Source organism: Ursus maritimus, unplaced genomic scaffold, assembly GCF_017311325.1.
Source record: "Ursus maritimus isolate PB19 unplaced genomic scaffold, ASM1731132v1 scaffold_16, whole genome shotgun sequence".
Lineage (NCBI taxonomy): Eukaryota > Metazoa > Chordata > Mammalia > Carnivora > Ursidae > Ursus > Ursus maritimus.
Genome location: NW_024424008.1, coordinates 50,606,899 through 50,627,255, shown reverse-complemented (window position 1 = coordinate 50,627,255; position 20,357 = coordinate 50,606,899). Strand labels below are relative to the sequence as shown.

The 20,357-nt window shown below is 44.0% G+C and overlaps 1 protein-coding gene across 5 annotated transcripts in view; it reads right to left on the bottom strand.

Moving 5' to 3' along the window:
• SIK3 (SIK family kinase 3) overlaps positions 1 to 20,357 on the bottom strand; it is a 238,827-nt gene that overhangs the window by 35,593 nt on the left and 182,877 nt on the right. For all 5 annotated transcript variants that reach the window (XM_040631195.1, XM_040631197.1, XM_040631198.1 and 2 more), the window contains exons 5-6: positions 12,250 to 12,374; positions 11,576 to 11,699 (exon numbers count right to left, since the gene is read on the bottom strand). In XM_040631195.1, the coding sequence (XP_040487129.1) occupies positions 11,576 to 11,699; positions 12,250 to 12,374 (249 nt within the window). The remainder of the gene's footprint in view (positions 1 to 11,575; positions 11,700 to 12,249; positions 12,375 to 20,357) is intronic.

The following is a 20,357-nucleotide window of genomic DNA, read 5'->3' as shown; positions in this document are numbered from 1 at the left end:
GTCGATTTTCTTTTTTTGATAATCGAATGGCAGGTACTATCCACAGGTTCGGTCACGCTAGAGCCACCTACAAGCCAAGTTCAGAAAAAAGCAGGCTGTGAACTCGCTAAAATCCATGTTAAGGGGGATGGTAAACTGGATTGCGAGGAATTGAGAAGGCAAGGACATCGGGGTGCGGATTAAATGCACCAGCGAAGAGTGAACCCAGGACACACACCCGGGTTGTCGGTGCTGAGGGAGACCGCTGGAAGGCCAGAAACAACAGGGTTCCTCCATCAGGGTGCCAGAGACAAGGAGAAGGGGTGGGCAGAGATCTGGGGAACCGAATGACCCGCACGGTCAGGCTGATCCTATGAAGGAGGGAACGCCAACGGTCCCTTAAGCCCTTCATGTGATGCCAAAGGATGGGACATGGCAAAGCAATCATTTTCGGCTCTGTGGGCAGAGGGGTGGTCTGAAGGACACTGAGTCATAGATTCTTTCTGACCACATAAAACTGCTTTGAGCTGGGGAAACAGAAGACATCTGTGTGCCAGGAGGCACGGGAAGAATGAAAGGAACGGGCAATTCCTCAGGAAATTCTTGAACTTCGCAGGTGCCTGGACAAGGGTATGGTCTGGTGTCTCGCGTGAGTACATTCCAGTCAATACCAGGTGCGTTCAAAGGGAATTCCAAAGAGTTCTTTATTTTCAATAATTTTAACAAACTTCTTAATAACGTTTAATTCCCCAGAGCAATTCAAATTTCAAAGAGGGCTCTATTTCTCTCAAATCTCAAAATCTAAAAAGGAAACAAAAATAAATTGGCTATTAAAATCTCTAAAATGTCTGCTTCCTGGAAAACAAATAACCTTATAATTTTTTTTTCAAGTTAAATGGCACTAAAGTCTTACAGTTTTCAGAACCAGGATACTATGGGATATACTGCCAGATTCTGTTATCCATTCACATTGCCTAGCTCAGGTCGCAGTCGTGGGGAGAACAGATACCGTGACAGCAGGTGACAGATAAATGGTCTGCGGTGACAACCTCTGGATGGAACAGTATGGCGCCCATAAGAGTTGGTGCCCTTGCCATGTATGTTCTGGACTTACGGATGTTTGTGTCTCATAGCTCCTCTTTAACGCTACCTGCCTTTTCCCAAAAGGAGAACCAGGCACCAAACATGCTGTTCTTCTTAATGAAAAGAAAATCTAATCTGCCATCATGTCCTCATCCTGTCACCATCACGGCTAAAATAGTGTGACTGTCTCACAGCATCATGCTCCTATAGAAATAATGAACAAGTCAATCAAAAACACACCAGAGGGGTTACTGCCAAGACCTCTTCTTTTGGTAAGAAGCTGGCCAGATTAAGGGACCCTCACTCTGCCTGTAGACTACACCCCAGAAATGACATTTTGTAATATGCCCAAGGAAACCCTGTCATTGTCAGCTGTCAGCTGAGGTCAAACCTACTTTACACAATGACTATTTTAAAATCTAAACGAAGTAGACAAATGGTCTTGAAACAAGACATTTCTAGGTATAAATAACATATGCTGAATGTGCTAAGACCCACAGATGCGCTCAGAGATGGCGGAAATGTTAAATACAATCATGCAAAATACACAGGTTTTTTGTTGTTGTTGCAATGAAATTTTGTTATATTGGATATTCCTGGAACAATGTTGCTATAGGGATTGGAAGACTTGTACCCTATAAACTCAATTTTGATACATTACTGTCATAACAGAATTATATACACATTTCCAACTTGCAAGTTAGTTAAGGAGGTTTATTCAAAGTACTAGTCAAAACCACAGTTTTACACAACCAAAGAAAATACATAATCTTGAAATTAACTATAATGGAACTTAATCTACAATAGTGTTGGCAGTAACAAGATTTGACTCATAAAAAACAAGCATTGAGATCAGCTCCTCCTGGGTTAGCATGGCACTGAGGGGAAAAAAAATCTTGTTTTGAAATCATCTGCTTTCAGTTCTTCAGGGGAAAGAAAACTGGGAGTCCCAGTGCTGAAGTATTCAGTAAAATTCCTAGAAGGATAGTCTGACAGTAAGAGATCAGACAAGGAAATGGAGAGTTCTTGATTTAAATATAAATCCCAACAGTGCCGGTTTCTGCAAATTATTATCAGAATGTTCTGGAATAAATATAAAGTGCCTTATAACTAAACCCTGTGAGACACTTTCTGTGGCTGAACACAGAGGCCAAGGGAAGGTGGCTTGGCACAACTGAGCAAATAAAGATGGGGCTGGTGAGAAAAGTTTTTCGTGGGGAATGAATAAACTTAGGCTGAGAGACTTTTGTCTTTGGTTTTAGCAGTTAGTTTATCAGCCTTAGATAGACTGAGGAAAAAACAAGGGTTTGGCCATCTCTCTCCATTCATTAGAAAAATAACACCTATTTCTTGAATGTTCCTTATTTTCTAGTTTTCCTAGGTGGCTGCAATGCTTCAGAATTAAGATTCAGAGATCAGGCGATGTGGCTTAAAGGCTGGGAGGCTGACACTGACCTCCAGGCCCTACAGGGAAGAGTCCCCGGCAGGCTGCGGTGGTCTACTACAGGCTATCCAACTTGAAGTTCACACTTTTTAAAAAGAATGTTGTTGCCTTACTGCCCTAGCAGTATTCAAGTATGGTTTTAAGTTCTAGTATCAGTCCTTAGAGTACAACAAAATTCTGGCTTAGTTTTATTCCAGAGTCCAATATAGAGTAGTTGATACTCTTTTTTCAATACGTAATTGATGCGGATGGACCAAGATATCTATTCCAGGACTCTCTTGATACTTGGAATACCTTGGCAGATACGTATTTCTTGAGAACGAAAACACGATCAAAGACAGAAGCCAGGCAGCTAGTGTTCAAATCTCGGCTCTGCCACCTCCTAGCTGTGGGATTTGGGTCTATCACTCCATCTTGCCATGCCTTGATTTTCTTGTCTACCCAATAATGAGAGTCGCCTACTTCCTAGGGTGGTTCTGAATATAAAACAAGTTAGTGCAACAGTGCCTGCTCCATAGAAAGTGTCCAATGAATGTTAAGTATTATCCAAATCTCTGGAGTCCTTCCACTTAGAACTTTCTTCCTCTCTCTATTTTCCTCCATAGGGCTGCCAGAAGCTTGGGGACAGTCTGCTTGCAAGGGGCAGCAATAAATAAGGCAGTACCGGTACTTACCCATGGTTCCCCACTACGTTAGGTGGAATCAGAGGAGGCCTGCGTGACCCTGAGAGAGATCCTGTCTCTTTCCTGACATCACCTGTGATTTCTTCATTCACAACACGAAAGTGCTACGCGGGTGTCCCACTAGTGGCGGAGTATGCCCCAAAATGTATGCCAGAACTACTGTCAGGACGCTGAGCTGCTTAGTGTATGGACGCTGCTGGGTGAGCTCCTTTAATCTCCTGCCCCATCCCCTCTCCGAGAAGTGCTTTTAGCTGAGCAAGGTGCTGCGTGGTTCTTGATGAGTAAGCCAGTCAGGGCAGAGCTGCTGGCGTCCAAGTGCGAGCTTTCTGGCAGGAGCCACACAGCAGTCTCCTCAGCAGCATTCTGGAAGCCTGGGTCTCGTGTTCTCAGCGATAAAACGCTTATGCAGTATTACAATTAATTAAGGCACAATGAAGTCAGATCAATAAGGACTCAAAAATATCGTCCACAAGAGATCGCTCTGCACTCACTGTCACGGCAGTTTTTCCACTTTAAATTAATTTTCCCTCAGTGAAATGAGTGACTGATCTTACAATAGTCACTAGCAGGTAGTGTAATTGGTGACTAAGACAAACTAGGCTTTAAGAAGGAGGCCTCTGAAGGTTTTAAAAAATATACTGGTAGTTAATGAGTTTGGTGCTCAAAAATTTAAGTCGTTGGCTTCCTTCAGTGGGGGCTGGGGGGTGTCAGAGAAAGCACCCGCCAACACATGTGGTCAGGCGAGGTCTCATCATCTGTAACAGCTTGAAAACCAGCAAGTTTCAACTTTCAATTCTTCTATAATTTAGGCTCAAGGTTTTTACACCTAACCACTCTCCGGGATGCTCTCAGAATTTTAACCTGAAAACACTGGTCTAGACCAAACTTATTTCACTTGAGACATAGAAAGCTAAATCCATAATTGATCAAAACCTTTTTAAAACTAGAAGTCACGTGGCCTGGTCATTCACATAATAACCTATATAAGAAAAGCACATAAAACCAGTGACTAATTTGGATCATCAGTGAATTACCTGTTTAATAATAAAACCCAACAGTCTGACGTAAGATTCTAGAGCTAGGTGGTGATAAGTGAGTTCTTCACTAGAAATAGTTCCTGAATGTTTATATTATAGCCAGTGCTGTCCGGTTTTATGGGAGATGAAGCGGTACGGAGCACAGTTCTGATGTAACTTCTATTCCAGGGCAGAGGGGAAGACACACACATAGTTATAACACTAGGTGGGACAAAGTTGTTCAGCCTCGAATAAATCCTCTTTTAAATTTAAACCACTACCTTCCAACTTGGAAGCAGGTCTTTTGTCGGTCTCGGGATGCCCATGGAAGGACGCCTGTATCAAACTCACAAGACGAGGCACAGAAATACCCACTAGCTGTGAGGACACCTCATTCCACACATTACTGACAATAAAGAGACGCTCAGAATTCTTGAACTAGCTGTGTCCATCTGTATAGCGTGGACCCACACAGCTGCAGATATTCTGGAATTCAACTCCGCTAGAAGCAGCTAGATGGTGCGGCCTTACCCACTTGGCCTCCCAAGTGCTAATTTAGAGAACAGCAGCTTCGCTGGAGCGTCTAAATCCTTTAGGCAGAAAAATGGATCAACTCAGCTCAAGTCTCTGACAACAGCCTGAGAAAAGAAGGGATCTTCCTCAGCCGCGGTATCTCCGGCAGCACAGGAAGCAGGGCTGACAGGCTGGAAAGCCGCTGGCTCCGGCCGTAGACACAGTTCTCTCTGGCTCTCGTGAGATGCCACTGTGTCCAGGAACAAGAGGGGTGAGCAGAAAAGGGACTCGGGGACAGACTGTAGGTTTCCTTCACGAGAACTTGAAACTTCATGGTACTATGATGTCTGAGCTAACAGGAGACTGAACAGCCTTATGAGTTCATCTGCTCCTATGCCTTGCCCTTTGACGGCATGGCGCGCTGGGCCTTGGGCTTCGGCCTCCGATGTTCGGCAAGGCCAAGCACGTGTGTGTCCCTGAGGGCAGGCGGGCTGAGACTGCTAACACAGAACTGTCTACTCATTTCCTGGACTGGGTTGTTGCTCATTTTCTGGCCTTAATTTTACAAAAATGTTTATTCCTATTTATGGAATTATTTGTCTAGGATTAAAAAGTGACCACATTTAGAACAATAATATTGACGTCTCTGAGTCTATAAACTTTCGTGTTAACTTACATTACAAATATTAGTTCTAAGTAGTTCAAATGCTACATAGCTTATTTCCAGGCACTAACAGACAAATGTGGTTGACAGATCATAACTTTTTTTACGAGCCTCCACCACCTGAAGCCGGCCCAGGCAAGGCTGGAGTACCTTTGCTGTGATGCAAGGGGATGGGGGTGGAGGGCAGAAGGGATCCAAGTTGCTCACAGGAAACACTGCACCCTGGAAAAGCAGAGGAAGTGGTTTGTTTACCTTGCCCTTTCTGTGCAACAGTGCGGTGTCGTCAAACAAACACTGAATACGTGACTAAGTCAGCCATGTAGTACCTGGGTGGCTTTAGGCAAGTCAAGTAATTAAACCTCATTGGCAAAATGCTAAAACAGTACGTGTCAATACCAATTCCAGAGTACGGTTATCCAGCTCAAATTAGATCAAGTATTGGAAATACTGTATCAACTCGAAAGTCACAAAGAAATGTAGATCACTATTACTGATGTTATGATTTGAATACGAGTGTCCATTCTGGAGGAGTTTTGTAGGCAGCATTTTAACAAACCTACGCAGGCATTCATTCATTTATGTAACGAATGCTTCCTGAGTGCCTGCGAGGGCCAGGCACTGTCCCAAGCCCTGGGAATAAATACGGCAGTGAGCAGAAACAAAAGCTCATGCAGTCAAGAGGCAGTGGGACAGGGAGTAGGGACGCGATCGGCAGATGAGGTCCGGCAGTGGTCCAGCCATGTAAAAACTGAAGCAGAGTTCTGGAAAGAGAAAGGCTTCTCTGAGGAGACTCTGAAGCAGAAACCTCAAGCGACATGAGGAAGCAAGCCACGTGAATCCTTGAGGGAACAGGAATGTGTGCCTGGAGAGTCTGAGGAGCAGTGAGGATGCCTCTGTGACTGGTGCTCGGAACCTGCGGCGAGCAGTAGCAGGACATGACGTGAAAGAGGCGGCCAATTGCAGCTGTGCCTTGTTGGCCATCGTGATGATGGCTTTTTGAACTTTATTCTACAAGGAAACGCAAGCCATTGGAGGGTTTTCAATAGGATTCTATGTACTATTTACTCACTATTTACTAAGTCCTGCTACATGCCAGATACTACGCTAGACTCTAGACAACTGAAAAAACGTGCTTCATCTATATTTTCTCTAAGCTCAGTCTGGTGTGGAAGATGTACAATAAAAGAAGTAATTACAATAAAAAGTTTGGTGAGTCCCATGATTTAAAAAAAAAAAAACAACAACCCAGAGATCTGAAGACTGGTAGAAATTATCTTGATTGTTTTTCTAGTACACCAAATTTCTTATTCTAGAATACAGAAGTGGATGGAGTCAGGTTGGGGGAGGAAGAAGTATTCTGGGCAGAGGGATCTGCTCCACAGAACATCACCTGTTCAGGGGACTGGAAGAAGTCAGGCTGACCAGGTGTACAGTGGCAGCCGGGGCAGCAGAGACGGGCAGGCACCAGGTCATGAGGTATTTCTAGACCACTGTTTTTCAAACAGCAGTCGTGACATCAATCTAGTAAGTTATAATCAGCAGTTTTTAATGTAATAGAATAAAATATATTGGATTGTAGTGCACACAGTAAAGGCAAGCTTTGCTTTTTAAAAAAACTTCAGTTCAGGAGTATGGGTATATGTGCGTTTCAGGTCCGAGTATAAAAGATGTTTTTTACTATGGTCATGGTCAAAATGTTTGAAAGTCAGTGCCCCTGCCACATTAAGCCTAGAGGCAACTTTAGCCTAGAAGCAAACCATTTCAGAGGCAAACCGTTGAAAAGTTTAAGCCGGAAAAGGGTATGATCAGATCTGTGTGTATTGTTTTTATATGTGTGTATTAGAAAGATTCCTCATGCAGCATGTGGAGAATGGATCAGGGAGGGACAAGACTGGAGCCAGAAACCGTTAATTGGCTATTTTTTCATCAAGCAAGAACCACTACAGAAGTGCTAGAGGAAAGGAGGCTCGAATGGACAGGATTTGGCAACTGATCAGCTGTGACAACGGTGAGAGGGGGGAGGAATCAGGATAGTTTCTGCCTTGCTCCCACGGTGATACCTGCCATTCACTAGGATAGGCAACCAAGGATGGGGAGGGGGAGTTAAAGTCAGTTGTGAACTGTTTCTATTGATGTGAACTCAAGACGTAGAAGTGAAGTTGATCAGTAGCAATGGGCTGGACAGGTCGCCCTTCATCCCTGAGGAGAGGTCTGGGCCAGAGAGCTAACTGAGCGTTCACAGGGGGCTGAACATCACGGTCCTCACTGAAGCCGTGGCAGTGAGACGGCTCAGAAGGACGGCATAAAGAAGAAAAGACTTAAAGGATGAACAGAGAAAGAGAAACCCGGCAGAGATGACTGAGAAGGTGCATCCAGAGAGACAGGAGGAAAACTAGAGAATGTGGTGTCTGAGAAGCAGTGAGAAAAAAGTGTTTCAGAAAGTAGGGAGTGACTCAAGGATAAGAAAACACACAACCTGATTTAAAAATGGGCCAAACACTTGGACAGACAAGTCACCAAAGAAGATAGACAGATGATAAATATGCATTATGAAAAGACGCTCATCATCATACATCGTCAGGGAACTGCATATTAAAATAACAAGCAACCACTACGCCAAACTCCGGAGCACGGACAGTACAACAGGCTGGCCAGGGTGCGGGGCCAAGGGGGTGCTCGCTCTCCGCTGGCCGGAATGTAAATTGTGGCAGCGGCCTTGGAAAGGAGCTGGGAGGTTTCTTACAAAACTAAACATATTCTTCCATTCTATCCAGCAATCACACTTCCTCCTATTTGCCCGAAAGAGTCGAAAGCTCAGGTCCACAGCAACACGTGCACATGTTTACAGCAGTTGCATTCATCACTGCCCAAACGTGGAAGGGACCCGATGTCTGGCGGGTAAATGGATAAATGGGGTAAATCCACACAATGGAATGTTATTCAGCATTAAAAAGAAATGAGCGATCAAGCCCCGAAAAGCCTCGGAGGAACCTAATGTGCATCTAACTGAGTGAAAGAAGACCACATACTGTGGGATTCCAACTACTATATATGACATTCTAGAAAAGGCAACACTAGGGACACAGTAAAATGCTCAGTGGTTACCAGAGGTTGGCGGAGGGGGTCAACAGGCAGAGGCTCTTTCGGGCAGTGAAACTGCTCTGTAGGATAGTATAATGGTGCATACACGTCAGCGTATGTTTGCGCAAATCCACAGAACGGACGCCACAGGTGAGCGCTAATGTAAACCACGGACTTCGGGTGATAATCTGATATGGTGTCGATGTAGGATGACTGACTGTAGCAAATAGGCTATGTTGGTGCAGGATACCGATCGTGGAGAAGGTTACGAGTGTACGGGGACTGGGGATATGGGAACTGGCTTCACTTTGTTCACTTTTGCTGTGAACCTAAAACTACCCTAAAAAATAAAGTATATTTTTAAGAAAGAAAGAAAGGAAGGAAGGAAGGGAGGGAGGAGTGGGTCAGGGCTAAGCACTGCTGGACAGTCACGAATATAAGGACTGAGGACACCCAGTGGACGACGACAGGGTCACTGATGACTGGCCAGAGCGATATGCTGGACCCGTCTGTTTCCTTTTACAGTCAAATTGGGGATAGCTGTGCCTATTTCTTTTTGCTATTTCCCTTCCATTCCTCTTCTGTCATGGCCACATGCACTAGGTTGTGCTCCTGCCCCCACCAAAGCCGTCCTCCAGCGTCGTCGCCGATCTCCACCTTCCCGAATCCCAAGTTCAGCTCCCGCTCATCTTCTCTCACCTGTCGACAGCACCTGGCAGAGTTCCTCATTCTCTCCTCCTTGAAACATTTTCCTCCTTGTTTTCTAGGACGGCAGTCCCTCTGGCTTACCTCGCTGGTGATTCCCGTGCCGACCCCTCTTCATCTTTCTGATCTCTGACCATTACTGTGGTCCGGAGATGAGCCCCTGGACCCCTTCTCTATAATCACTGCCTACAGAGCGATCCCATCTCATAGCTGTAAATATTATCTATACACTGACGATTCACAGATGCACCTCCCTGGCCCATGACTCTCCACCAAGCTACAGCCCTACACCTGCCTACACCAGATCTCAGCTTAGAGGTGTAACGCACATCTCAAACTAAATGATCTAAAACATCTCTCCAGAATTAAGTGTTCTTCCCTTATCATCCCCATCGCAGTCAGCAGGAAGTCCATCCTTCCAGTGGCTCAAGCCAACACTCCTGGAGTTATCTTTAGTGACTCTTTCTCTCACATCAAATCCAATATAAATGCTGTTGGAACCAGACTGCCTAGGTTCAAATTCTCGTTTAGCCACTTCGTAGCTGTGTTATCTTGGGAAAATTGCTAAACGCGTCCTGGCTTCAGTTTTATCACTTGTGACATGGGGGTGATAAACTTACATATCTCATAGGGTTGTTGTAATAACGAAATGAGTCAATGTTTACAAACTGCTTTGAACGGTGCCTGCCACACGGTATGGAGTATCTCTCGAATCTGACCACTGCTTACCATCTCCACCTCCACACCCAGTCTGGGAACGAGCCACCAGTATCTCTCATTTGGGTTATTGCAAAAGTCTCCCTTCCTTTAGCCCCTTACCCTTTTAACCAGCACAGCAGCCAAAGTGACTTTTTAGAAAAACAAAAAAATCACAGTCACATGCTTTTGACTTTTTTTGGGTGTCTGAAAATTTTAATAATTGAAATTAGGAAAAAACACAAGGCAGATTATATCATTCTTCTGTTAAAACCTTTGCATTTGGCTCAAAGTAAAAACTCAGGTCTTTCCACTGACTGGGCCCTAAAAGTAAATTCTCTCTCTCCTCTCTGACCTCATCTCTCTTGTCCCTGTCACTCCTTTCAAGCACAGAGGCCCCCAGCGTGTTTCTTTTTTTTTAATATATATATATATTTTTTTATTTTAATGTTTTTTTATTATATTATGTTAGTCACCATACAGTACATCCCTGGTTTCTGATGTAAAGTTCGATGATTCATTAGTTGCGTATAACACCCACTGCACCATGCAATACGTGCCCTCCTTACTACCCATCTCTTAAACACTCCAGCACACTCCCTCCCAGGGGCCTCTGCACTGGCTGCTGTCCCTAGCTGGCAAGCTCATCCTTAGGCTGCATGGCTCATTCCCTCACCTTCCTTACATTTGTGCTGAAATGTCACTTTCCCAGTGAAGGGATTCCCTGGTCGTACCTTTTCAAATAACTTGCCTCCCACCCACCAGCGCTGACCCCCTTCTCTATTTTAATTTTCTCACAGCACTTATCATTATCAGACACACTATTAAGCCATTAAAACAAGGAGACTTAAAGTGAAATCTAGACAAGTTTCCCCTATTAACTCTAAAAGGCAGTTCCCACGTGCTTATACTGTGTTGCCAACACAGGCCATACATTCTGTATGTCATTCCTTAAACTGAAAACATGTTTAGACAAAACGAACTAGACTGCTTACTGTACACTCTCTGAGCTGTTCTTCTCATGTGCATAGAAATGGTGATGAAACACCATAGGTTCTGGGTATCTGGTGTCTGTTTGGCGTGTTACATTTTTCCAAGAGCTACTTACTGTCCTACTGCCCACTCATTTGAAAAACACTCGTTTAATAGAGTCTGGGGGATACATGTCATGGAAGCAGGGAACGTGGCAGCAGCAAGACTGCGACGCAAAGCCTGCTCCATCCTGGGCATTTACTGCTACGTTTCAGCGGGGCCCCAGTAGATGGAAATATTATCATGAAAAGGGTGGGAGAAGGAGTGAAGGACAGGGGAGAAACATGAATGTTTACTGCCTTGCAGCTACGTGATGGGCCTATCGACTTTTTCCATCGACTATTTAATGTAGTCTTCGGAGTAACGCCTCACAAAACTGCCAGCCACTTACAGATGAGGAAACCAAAGCTCTCACAGTCTTGGCAATCAGCCACACAACACGAGGAGCTACCGGCGGAGCTCAGCGCCACACTCAGGCCACCTCAGGCGGGGCCACCGGACGCCTGTATGTACCCCGTGTTCCTAGAGAACCTGCTTCCGGAGGCGCCAGTTCAGCAAAGTGGAGCTCAGAAAGGCTGTTAAGTGGGCGGTTTGTGCTCTGTCACTCAATTCCCGCGAGAACTCAGCATGTCAGCTTTCTGTGAACCCCGTCACTGCTATGCGCCGGTAACTCCCTTACCTGTGGACATAAAAAATGGGATGCGGAACTTTCCACTCAACACCCGGGCCCGCAGATTCTGCAGTGTGCTCCCATCAAATGGCAGGGCACCACACACAAGCACATAGAGGACGACTCCAAGGCTCTGCATCCCAAACAGAGAGTACATACAATTAATCGCATCAGAGGAAACAAAAGAAGCCATTATAGTATGTGTATGAAGACGGTGGTGAGTCATGCACAAGATAATGGAACAAACTTTTTCTTCTGTCTTTGTGAGAAATAATATGAGGCATTGTCAAGGCCAATCATCTTTAGGATAGTTAACATTCTTCTTTGCTTCCAGACATGAATTTTGGGTAACATATCTAGAATTTCTCTCAGCACTCATCCTTGAGGGAGAAGGCAAGTGGCAACGACAGAAAGAATCTCTGTTCTTGGCAAGGGCCCCCTTCCAAGCTTGCTCTTGGGCTTGTTTTTTTTTTGCAGATGCAAAAGGGGAAGTTTGAAATCCGTGGCTCGGTCCATAAGACAAGAGCTGGAGGAAAGACTCTGCACAAAGAACTGGGAATTCAAAGCACGGGGGTCAAGGTCTCGCTTCGTGTGCAGCATTCAATGTCCCCCAGGGAGACGGCAGCCGTTCCCCGTGAAGGAGAATCACCGGCCTGGGGGGGCTGAGAGGAGGCAGTACGTACCCAGATGTCCACTTTGGGGCCATCGTATTCCTTTCCCTCGAAGAGCTCAGGCGCAGCATAGGGGGGGCTGCCGCACCACGTCTTCAGCAGCTGCCCGGGAGTGAACAGGTTACTGAAGCCAAAATCTAGAAAGACAAACGGACATAACTCAAGTTACTAGCTTCTAGTCACTGAACAAAGGCTCTGGAGCATTACAGTTGAGTATCCAATGTGAAGACAGACCATTTAGAAATTCTCCAACCAGCCACTGGAACTTAACATAATAGTGAAAGGGAGATACAGATGATCCGGAACACCCAAGACCCCTGGTGAACGAAAAGTCCACAGGACCGGTTTATGTCCGCAGAACCAACACTGTTCCCTTCAGAAAGCTACACTGAGGGAGCCGAGTGTGCCTCTTGCTTTCGGAACAAAAGTGACATTGGATGGTGACTGATGTTTAGGCCACATCAGAATCAGTAACTACCTATAAGCCCACTCGCCAGGGCCCAGACTTTTCCTATTATTTTTACTTCTTACGAGAAACACATTTATGACCACGAGAGACATACGGACTTGAAAATTTAGATAAAGTGACATTATCATCATTAAGGTGGCTTACTCGAAAGAAAGAATGGGCAACTTATTTACACATTGAAGCAGAAACATTTACAATTTAACTGTAAGTCCCTTTGTGCTTCAACTTTCCCCCTACTTGTCGTCCCCTTCCACTGTTTTAGGAGAAAGCAGATGGGAGACAGGAGAGGTGAGGTGTGGAGAGGAACGCTCAGAAAATCAGCAAGGATGGCAGGCCATAGGACAGAAAGTCGTTGACTTTTGAACACTTTCATGTATGTAAGTATTTACATGAACAGCTCGTCTGGAAGAAAGCCTTCTCCCTCCCGCCGCAGGCCTACCACATTCCCTGCGGCGACAGAGCCGGGAAATGCCGAGCGCCTCGCTGCTCTCCCCCGCCTAGTTTTACTCCCCTTGACAACTCTGTCCCCCTTTGCTGTTTGCTTTTACTCCTTTCTTCCTTCTACAGCACATGTGTTCTTGCAAGGCCTGTGCTGACTTTGTCTCTCTCTCCTTGCTCTAAGGCCGACTCTTCTGGTTCCATAGCTTCCGTTGTCATTTGTTTGGTAATAATTCTCCAAATTTCTATCTCTGGTCCTGGTACCACTCTTAAATTCCTGATAGGAACTTCTAATACTTACCCGGGAAGAAAGAGCTCAAACTCGCCATCTTCCGAAAACAAATCTGTTCTTCTGCTCATGTTCCCATTAATGTTCGTTAATGGCATTACCATCCCAGCTACTAGAAGCACTGGAATCTCCCTTCTCCCTCTCATTTCCCATTCCAAACTGGTAATAAAACTTTTCCTGCTTCTACCCTGTGTGTCCTGAATCCATCTCCTTCCTTCTATTTCCATTCCTACCACCTCAGCTCATACTTGTGTTCTCTCCCACCGAGGCTCGCACACAGCTCATTACCTCCGATTCATTTCCCTCTAGGCCATCCATTCATAGCGTGGGGACAGTCACGCAAATGACACTGTGTCAACTCTTAGCTCAGAAACATGGTGGGGGGGGCCTCCCATCTGCTCACAGAACAGTCTAACCTTACTCTGAGCCTTGTCCTTCAAACTCCTTCATGGCCCAGCCCCGCCCCCCTCTCCAACTTCTCCAGGCCATTCTATCATTGCTAGACTACTCACATCCTGTGTTCACGTGCCTTCCTTCGGCTACTTCCTCTCTGTGCCATGCCTTTTCCTTTCTTTCCCACATTTGAAAGATCGCTCTTTTCCAAGGCCCAGTCAAATATTACTTCCTATATGAAGCCTTAACTGATTTCCACCAGAAAAGACTGTCAATGGCTTCCTCCTCTGTGCTTCCACAGCCCTTCATTAGACCTCTATATCCCGATTACTCTGCCTTACCTTATACTTAGCTGTATTATGCGTTTCTGCCCTCCACTAGTGAGTAAACGGGGGCACTACAGCTGGACTCGCCCGTTTCCACACAGTGCATTCATACACAGCAGGGACGCAAGAAAGGGTCACTGAATGAAATGGCAATACAATCACTAGGCCAAGCCTCCTGTCACTTTCTGGCTCCTGGAGCCTTCTCATCCTTACAATGGCAGCCAGCCAACCACTAGAGCCTCTACTCCTAGCCCTCCCGCCTACAGTTCTAAAATTAACGTAATGATCACAAGGGGCTTAGAGGTCAGGGCCATCATTAGAAACATTAACAGCCACTTCTATAAGAAATCGAATATTCTCTTTCATCCACGGGAAGTAAATGCTTCTTCTGCTAAGTCTTCCTGGATCTCCTACAAGAAATATCCTCTACCTACTCTGTACTCCCCTATTACTTTGTATTTCTCCCTTATTTTGGTTATTTCCACATACACATATTCTATTCTTCTAGCTCCTGAAAATACACTCCCCCCAGTTCCTTAAGAATACCTTATACATCTCCGACTCTCTCAAATTACCCAGTATAACAGTGTTTAAACACAACAGGTACTTACTAAATGTCAACTATGATTGCAACTGCATTTAAAGCTCTACCAACTAACCTACAACTCTGAAACCCAATAGCTTTAATTTACTAAAGTCGCATGCGCTGAACCCCATTAAGATTCTTCTTGCAAGAGTGAGGACAGGTGTTAAAAATCCTAAAAAATGAGATTCAGCAAAGCAGACGTCTTTGGGAATTTTCTAGAAAGAAGACCCTTAATTATTTTGTTTTGTTTTAATTGGCTTGCACACCTCTTCCTGAGGTCCTTTTCCATGGCTGGCCTTCCTCGGCAGCATGTGGAAGAGACATGCAGATGGCGTCTGTAATAATGGATGCACTCTGACGTTGGCGGGACTGCTTAGCAAAAGTCCAGAAGAGAGAATCATGGAGTATTTCATATTTTGAATGGAGAACACACAGGCCACACGATTAATTAAAAGCAGTAGGTTAAAAATGTTCCTAATAAGCAGCTTAAAATATATAGATTCTCCTTTTGAACCATGGATGCTCTATCTACAATTAGCAAACTTTTAACCCGTTTACTCTGTTGGGGAGGGAAGGCACAAACTTAATGGCATGAGCGTGTTTATCCTACCTACCAAATAGGAAATCTTTACAAAGGAAACATCTCAAAGGAAACCATCTTCGGTGGTGGCTGTAAGCTTAGACTGCTCTGAGGCGCTGATCTGAGAAACGAGCATGCAAGAACGAACGATATGATCAGGGCCTGACAACCACAGGGATCCACATCAGGGAAAGCACCTGCTTTGACAGCATGTTACAACCAGAGGGCTGGCTTCAACAGCTAGACCTATGACCAAGAGCAAGATTTCAGTAAGATTCAACAACAACCCCCCCCCCCCAACCTGCTTGCTCTTATTCCTATTACACACCAAGCAAAACTCCTCTAGTCTTGCAAACCTGTCAGGGGGTCTCCTGTAACCACTCCACGTGTTGTTCCCACTCCTAACTGCACATTTAAGCAAAATCTGCCTCTCCTTGCCTGCTATGACACTTTATTTTTTTCCCCATTAAAGCCAGCTTCCTCCAATGAATGATTCTGGGATATCCTAATTCATTCTTTAATGTACCAGACCTAACGGAATATGACCCACCACCCTCCCTCTTTAAGACACACATCACTATAAATTCACCAAAAGCGGACTGCTGTTGTATCTCCCTAGTAGCGCCTCCTCACAAGTGTTTCATGTGCGTCTTCAGTACTGCTGTGCGGCTTGTAAATTACAGCTCCGGCTAGCTCACTGTCCATTCGCCAATCACATGACTTATTTTCTGAAAATTTAAGTTACTGATGTGGGAGAAACCTCAAGTTATTAACAAACTGAATCTGGAACTCATTTTGAAAGTTTCGTTCCTTCTAATCTACACTCCAGGGAATGAGTAACTGGAACAGGAAGAATACCTCCTCTTTATTCTCTTAGCTGCTTACCTTTGAGGGGCATTCTGCTACACATTTTAAGAAGACTGGAAGGAAAAAATGAAAGCAGTTGAAACTCAAACCGGTCTATTTTGGGTTCCGTTGGTAGTTTCGGGAAGTAACTCCTCGCTGTGGGGTTGTTGTGGAGGCAGCATGGGGCAGGTGGGGACACACTCTCACCCTTGCTCCACACATTGCCTGTTTTTACTCAGATTTTTGTCCTTTAGCCTTATTGAGATAAATGTCACATTCCATAAAATTCACCCATTTAAAGTGTACTGTTCGGTGGCTTTTAATATATTCATAGAGTTGTACAACTATCACCTCAATTTCAGAACATTTTTATCACCCCTACAAAGAAACCCTATACCCATCAGCAATCAGTCCCCATTTCTCCCCCAACTCTCCCAACAATGAGCCCCGCCCCAGGCCATCACTAATCAACTTTCTGTCTCTATGGATTTGCTTATGCTGGACATTTCCTATAAAAGGGATCATATAAAATATGGATTTTGTGTCTGGCTTCTGTTCCTTAGCATAATGCTTTCAAGGTTCATCCACGTTTTAGCATCTATCAATCAGTACTTTGTTCCTTTCTTTACTGCTGAATAAGATTCCATGGTATGGTTATACTACATTTTATTTATCCACTCAGCAGTTGATGGACATTTAGGTTATTTCCACTTTTTAGTATTATGAATAATGCTGCTATAAGAATTCTTTTTTTTTTTTAAAGATTTTATTTATTTATTTGACAGAGAGAGAGAGACAGCCAGTGAGAGAGGAAACACAAGCAGGGGGAGTGGGAGAGAAAGAAGTAGGCTCCCAGCGGAGGAGCCTGACACGGGGCTCGATCCCAGGACCCCGGGATCACACCCTGAGCCGAAGGCAGATGCTTAATGACTGAGCCACCCAGGCGCCCCCCTATGAGCATTCTTATACACTTTTTGTGAGTATTTTCATTTCTTAGGGTATGTGTGTGTGTGTGTGTGTGTGTGTATAAAATGTACTATATATACTATATATGTGATATACTATATATACATACACACACCCCCAAGGATATATATATAAGATACATGGATATAGGTATCTATAGATATCTATATCTAGGTCATATGGTATGGTAACTTCGTGTTTCAATTTTTGAGGAACTGACCCAACTTTTATCCAAAGTGGCTGCCACATTTTACATTCCTACCAACAACATACGAGTGTTCCAACTTCTCCCCATCCTAGCCAATACTTCTTACTGCCATTTTTCTTTTTAATTACAGCCGTCCTATGGGGGTATGTGGTATCTCACTAAGATTTTGCTTTGCATTTCCTGTTGGCTAATTGTGTTGAGCATTGTTTCATGTGCTTATTGACCACTGATATATCTTCTTTGGACAAATGTCTACCCAAGTCTTTTGCCCATTGTAAATTGAGTTGTCTTTTTATTATTGAATTGTAAGAGTTCTTTATATTCTCTGGATACAAGTCCATTGATACGATTTGCATCTTTTCTCCCGTTCTATGGAATTTTCTCCCACTCTCTTGATGGTGCCCTTTGATGCACACAAGTTTTTAATTTGGATGAAGTCCAATCTATCTAGCTTTTTCTAAGGTCACTTATGCTTTTGGTGTCATATCTAAGAAACCACTGCCTAGCCCAAGGTTGCAACGATTCATCCCTGTGTTTTCTTCTAGAAGTAGTTATTTTTAGTAATGCAGTGAGCACTAGTGAATCTACCACCCAAATAAAAAACTATTATCTTGATAATTACATACATCGAATCATAAGCACCTCCCATCCCATCCCGTTGTCCTCTCCCAAGCACTGATTTTCATCCTGTCTGTACATCAGAATCACCAATGCAGTTTTAGAAATGGCGAGTGATCCGCAAACCTCGCCTCAGCCCTACCGGATCTCCTGGACATAATTTAGACATCTGAATGTAAACAAACAAACACAACATAACTCTTCCTGAAGAAGTTGGAGGACTCCTCTTACTGGCAATGAGGAGCCACTGGAACCTCCAGAGCAGGCAGGTGACGCAGTAAAATTAACCTGAAAGACTACAGTAGATGTGAGGGGAAGAGGAAGGCTTGGGACAAAGTAGAAGTCATGAAAATGAGAAAGACAATTCAAAAAATACTTTGAAAAAAGACTAGACAGTACTTGAGGACAGACGGAACATATAGATAAAAAGGAGGAGAAAGTAGAGAGTATGACCATGCACGTCTGGGTAGTCTGGCCACATGCAAGTCTAGACAGTAGTAGTTGGTTTGGGAAGAAAAATATATATATTTTTGTTCCATCCTGAGTTAGAGGAGGTGAGAAGAAATTCAAGTTGGATGTTCTGAGGAACTGAGTCACAGTATTGAATGGGTAAGAATTTTTTGAAAGAGCAAGTGCAGAAAAAGGGATGTCTGGGAATTAGGCTTAGAACGCACCCCTAAGTACTTTCTACTCTGTACCTACGGGAAGAAAAAGAGGATGCGGCCAAAAGCTGAGAGAATGATCATTACAATGAGGAAGCTGAGACGGGAGAAAATCATGTCAAAGAAGAAAAAGGCGGTCTGTAGCCACATATGACGTCACCCAAGTAGTCTGTGACCTGCGTCTGGGGGAAAACTATGGTGACATAATTACTTGAGATTAGAAATGGGATCATTTCCCCTCAGAATTTCTATTTGTCAGCTTGTCTTAATGAAATGCTAAGTTGCAGGACTGGGCTACAGACAATCCCGATTCATTCTGAATCACCTAGACGTCATACTGTGAGCACAATAAGGCATTTCTTACCAAGTTTGATGACAACTAATAAATAATAGTTCTCAACGATTAGGAAATTCATTCAGGGTACCTAGAAAGGAGCCCTGGCCATGGAGCCGAGTGGCACAACCCCGGAGAGAGGCTGGTATCTGGGAAGACCTAGAAGCAGACCAGCCTGGTCTTTCTCACAGCAGCACTTTTCCCATTTATGTGGTACCCTCAATTATACAGAATAAAGTAAGGAGACATTTTGTAAAGGACACTCTGTCAAGTGCTGTGTGACAGTGCCATGTATTTATTACCTCATTAAAATGAGCATTATTTTTGTTTTGTGTCTGGGAAAGTGAGTTTTGTTAAGTAACATGCTCAAATTTGAAGCTTAAAAAAAAATTCCTAAGAACAAGGCCGAGCCCATAATGCCAGCCTGGATGCCCTCAAAGCCCACACCCACACTGTTTTCAGCATCTTACGTATGTTTATATTGAGGTAAATGTACATCCCATAACTATTTTTGCACAACTTCCGAATTCCTTATTACATTCTGTTTTTCATTTTATTCTTCACTCTCAGCCCTTTGCTCTGCTTATGTAATTCCCACAGTCTTACCGTGCTTGAGGCATACTGCATGTTTCTTTAAAAACAGTACTTTGGAAAGAATTGTAAGCACTATATATCACTGAGGAAAGGCCGGATTTTTCAACACATGGCATAGGAACAGCTGGTTTTCCATGTGGAAAAAAAAAACTAAATAGGACACCTTCCTCACACTGTATCCTCAAATCAACTCCAGGTGGACCACAGGCTTAATGCAAAAGGTAAAACTACTAAATTTTTATAAAATAAGAAAAGTGAATATCTTTAATGCCTTAGGGGATGGAAGGATTTCTTAAACAAGAAACAAAAAGCACTAATCATAAAGGAAAAAGTGGTAAATTTGGTTACATTAAAACTATACTATTCATTCATTGAAATATCTATTAATCGAAAGATGTTTTAAAAAGAGTAAAATGAAAGGGGCGCCTGGGTGGCTCAGTTAGTTGAGCCCCTGACTCTTGGTTTCAGCTCAGGTCATGATCTCAGGGTCCTGGGATCGAGCCCCACATCAGGCTCTGCGCTCAGTGCAGAGTCTGCTTGGGATTCTCTCTCCCTCTTCCTCTGCCCTTTTTACTGCTTGCGTGCTCACTCCCTCTAAAATAAATAAACAAATAAAATCTTAAAAAAAAAAGGAGCAAAGTGAGAAAGCACAAAATGAAAGAAGACATTTGTAACACATGAAAGAAAAGACTCACATCCTTACTAGTGAAACAAAAACTCCTCTAAATCAGTAAGAAAGACAACCCACCAGAAAAATGGGCAAAAGACTTATTTAAGCACACTTCACAAAAAAGGCCAAAAGACATGGGAA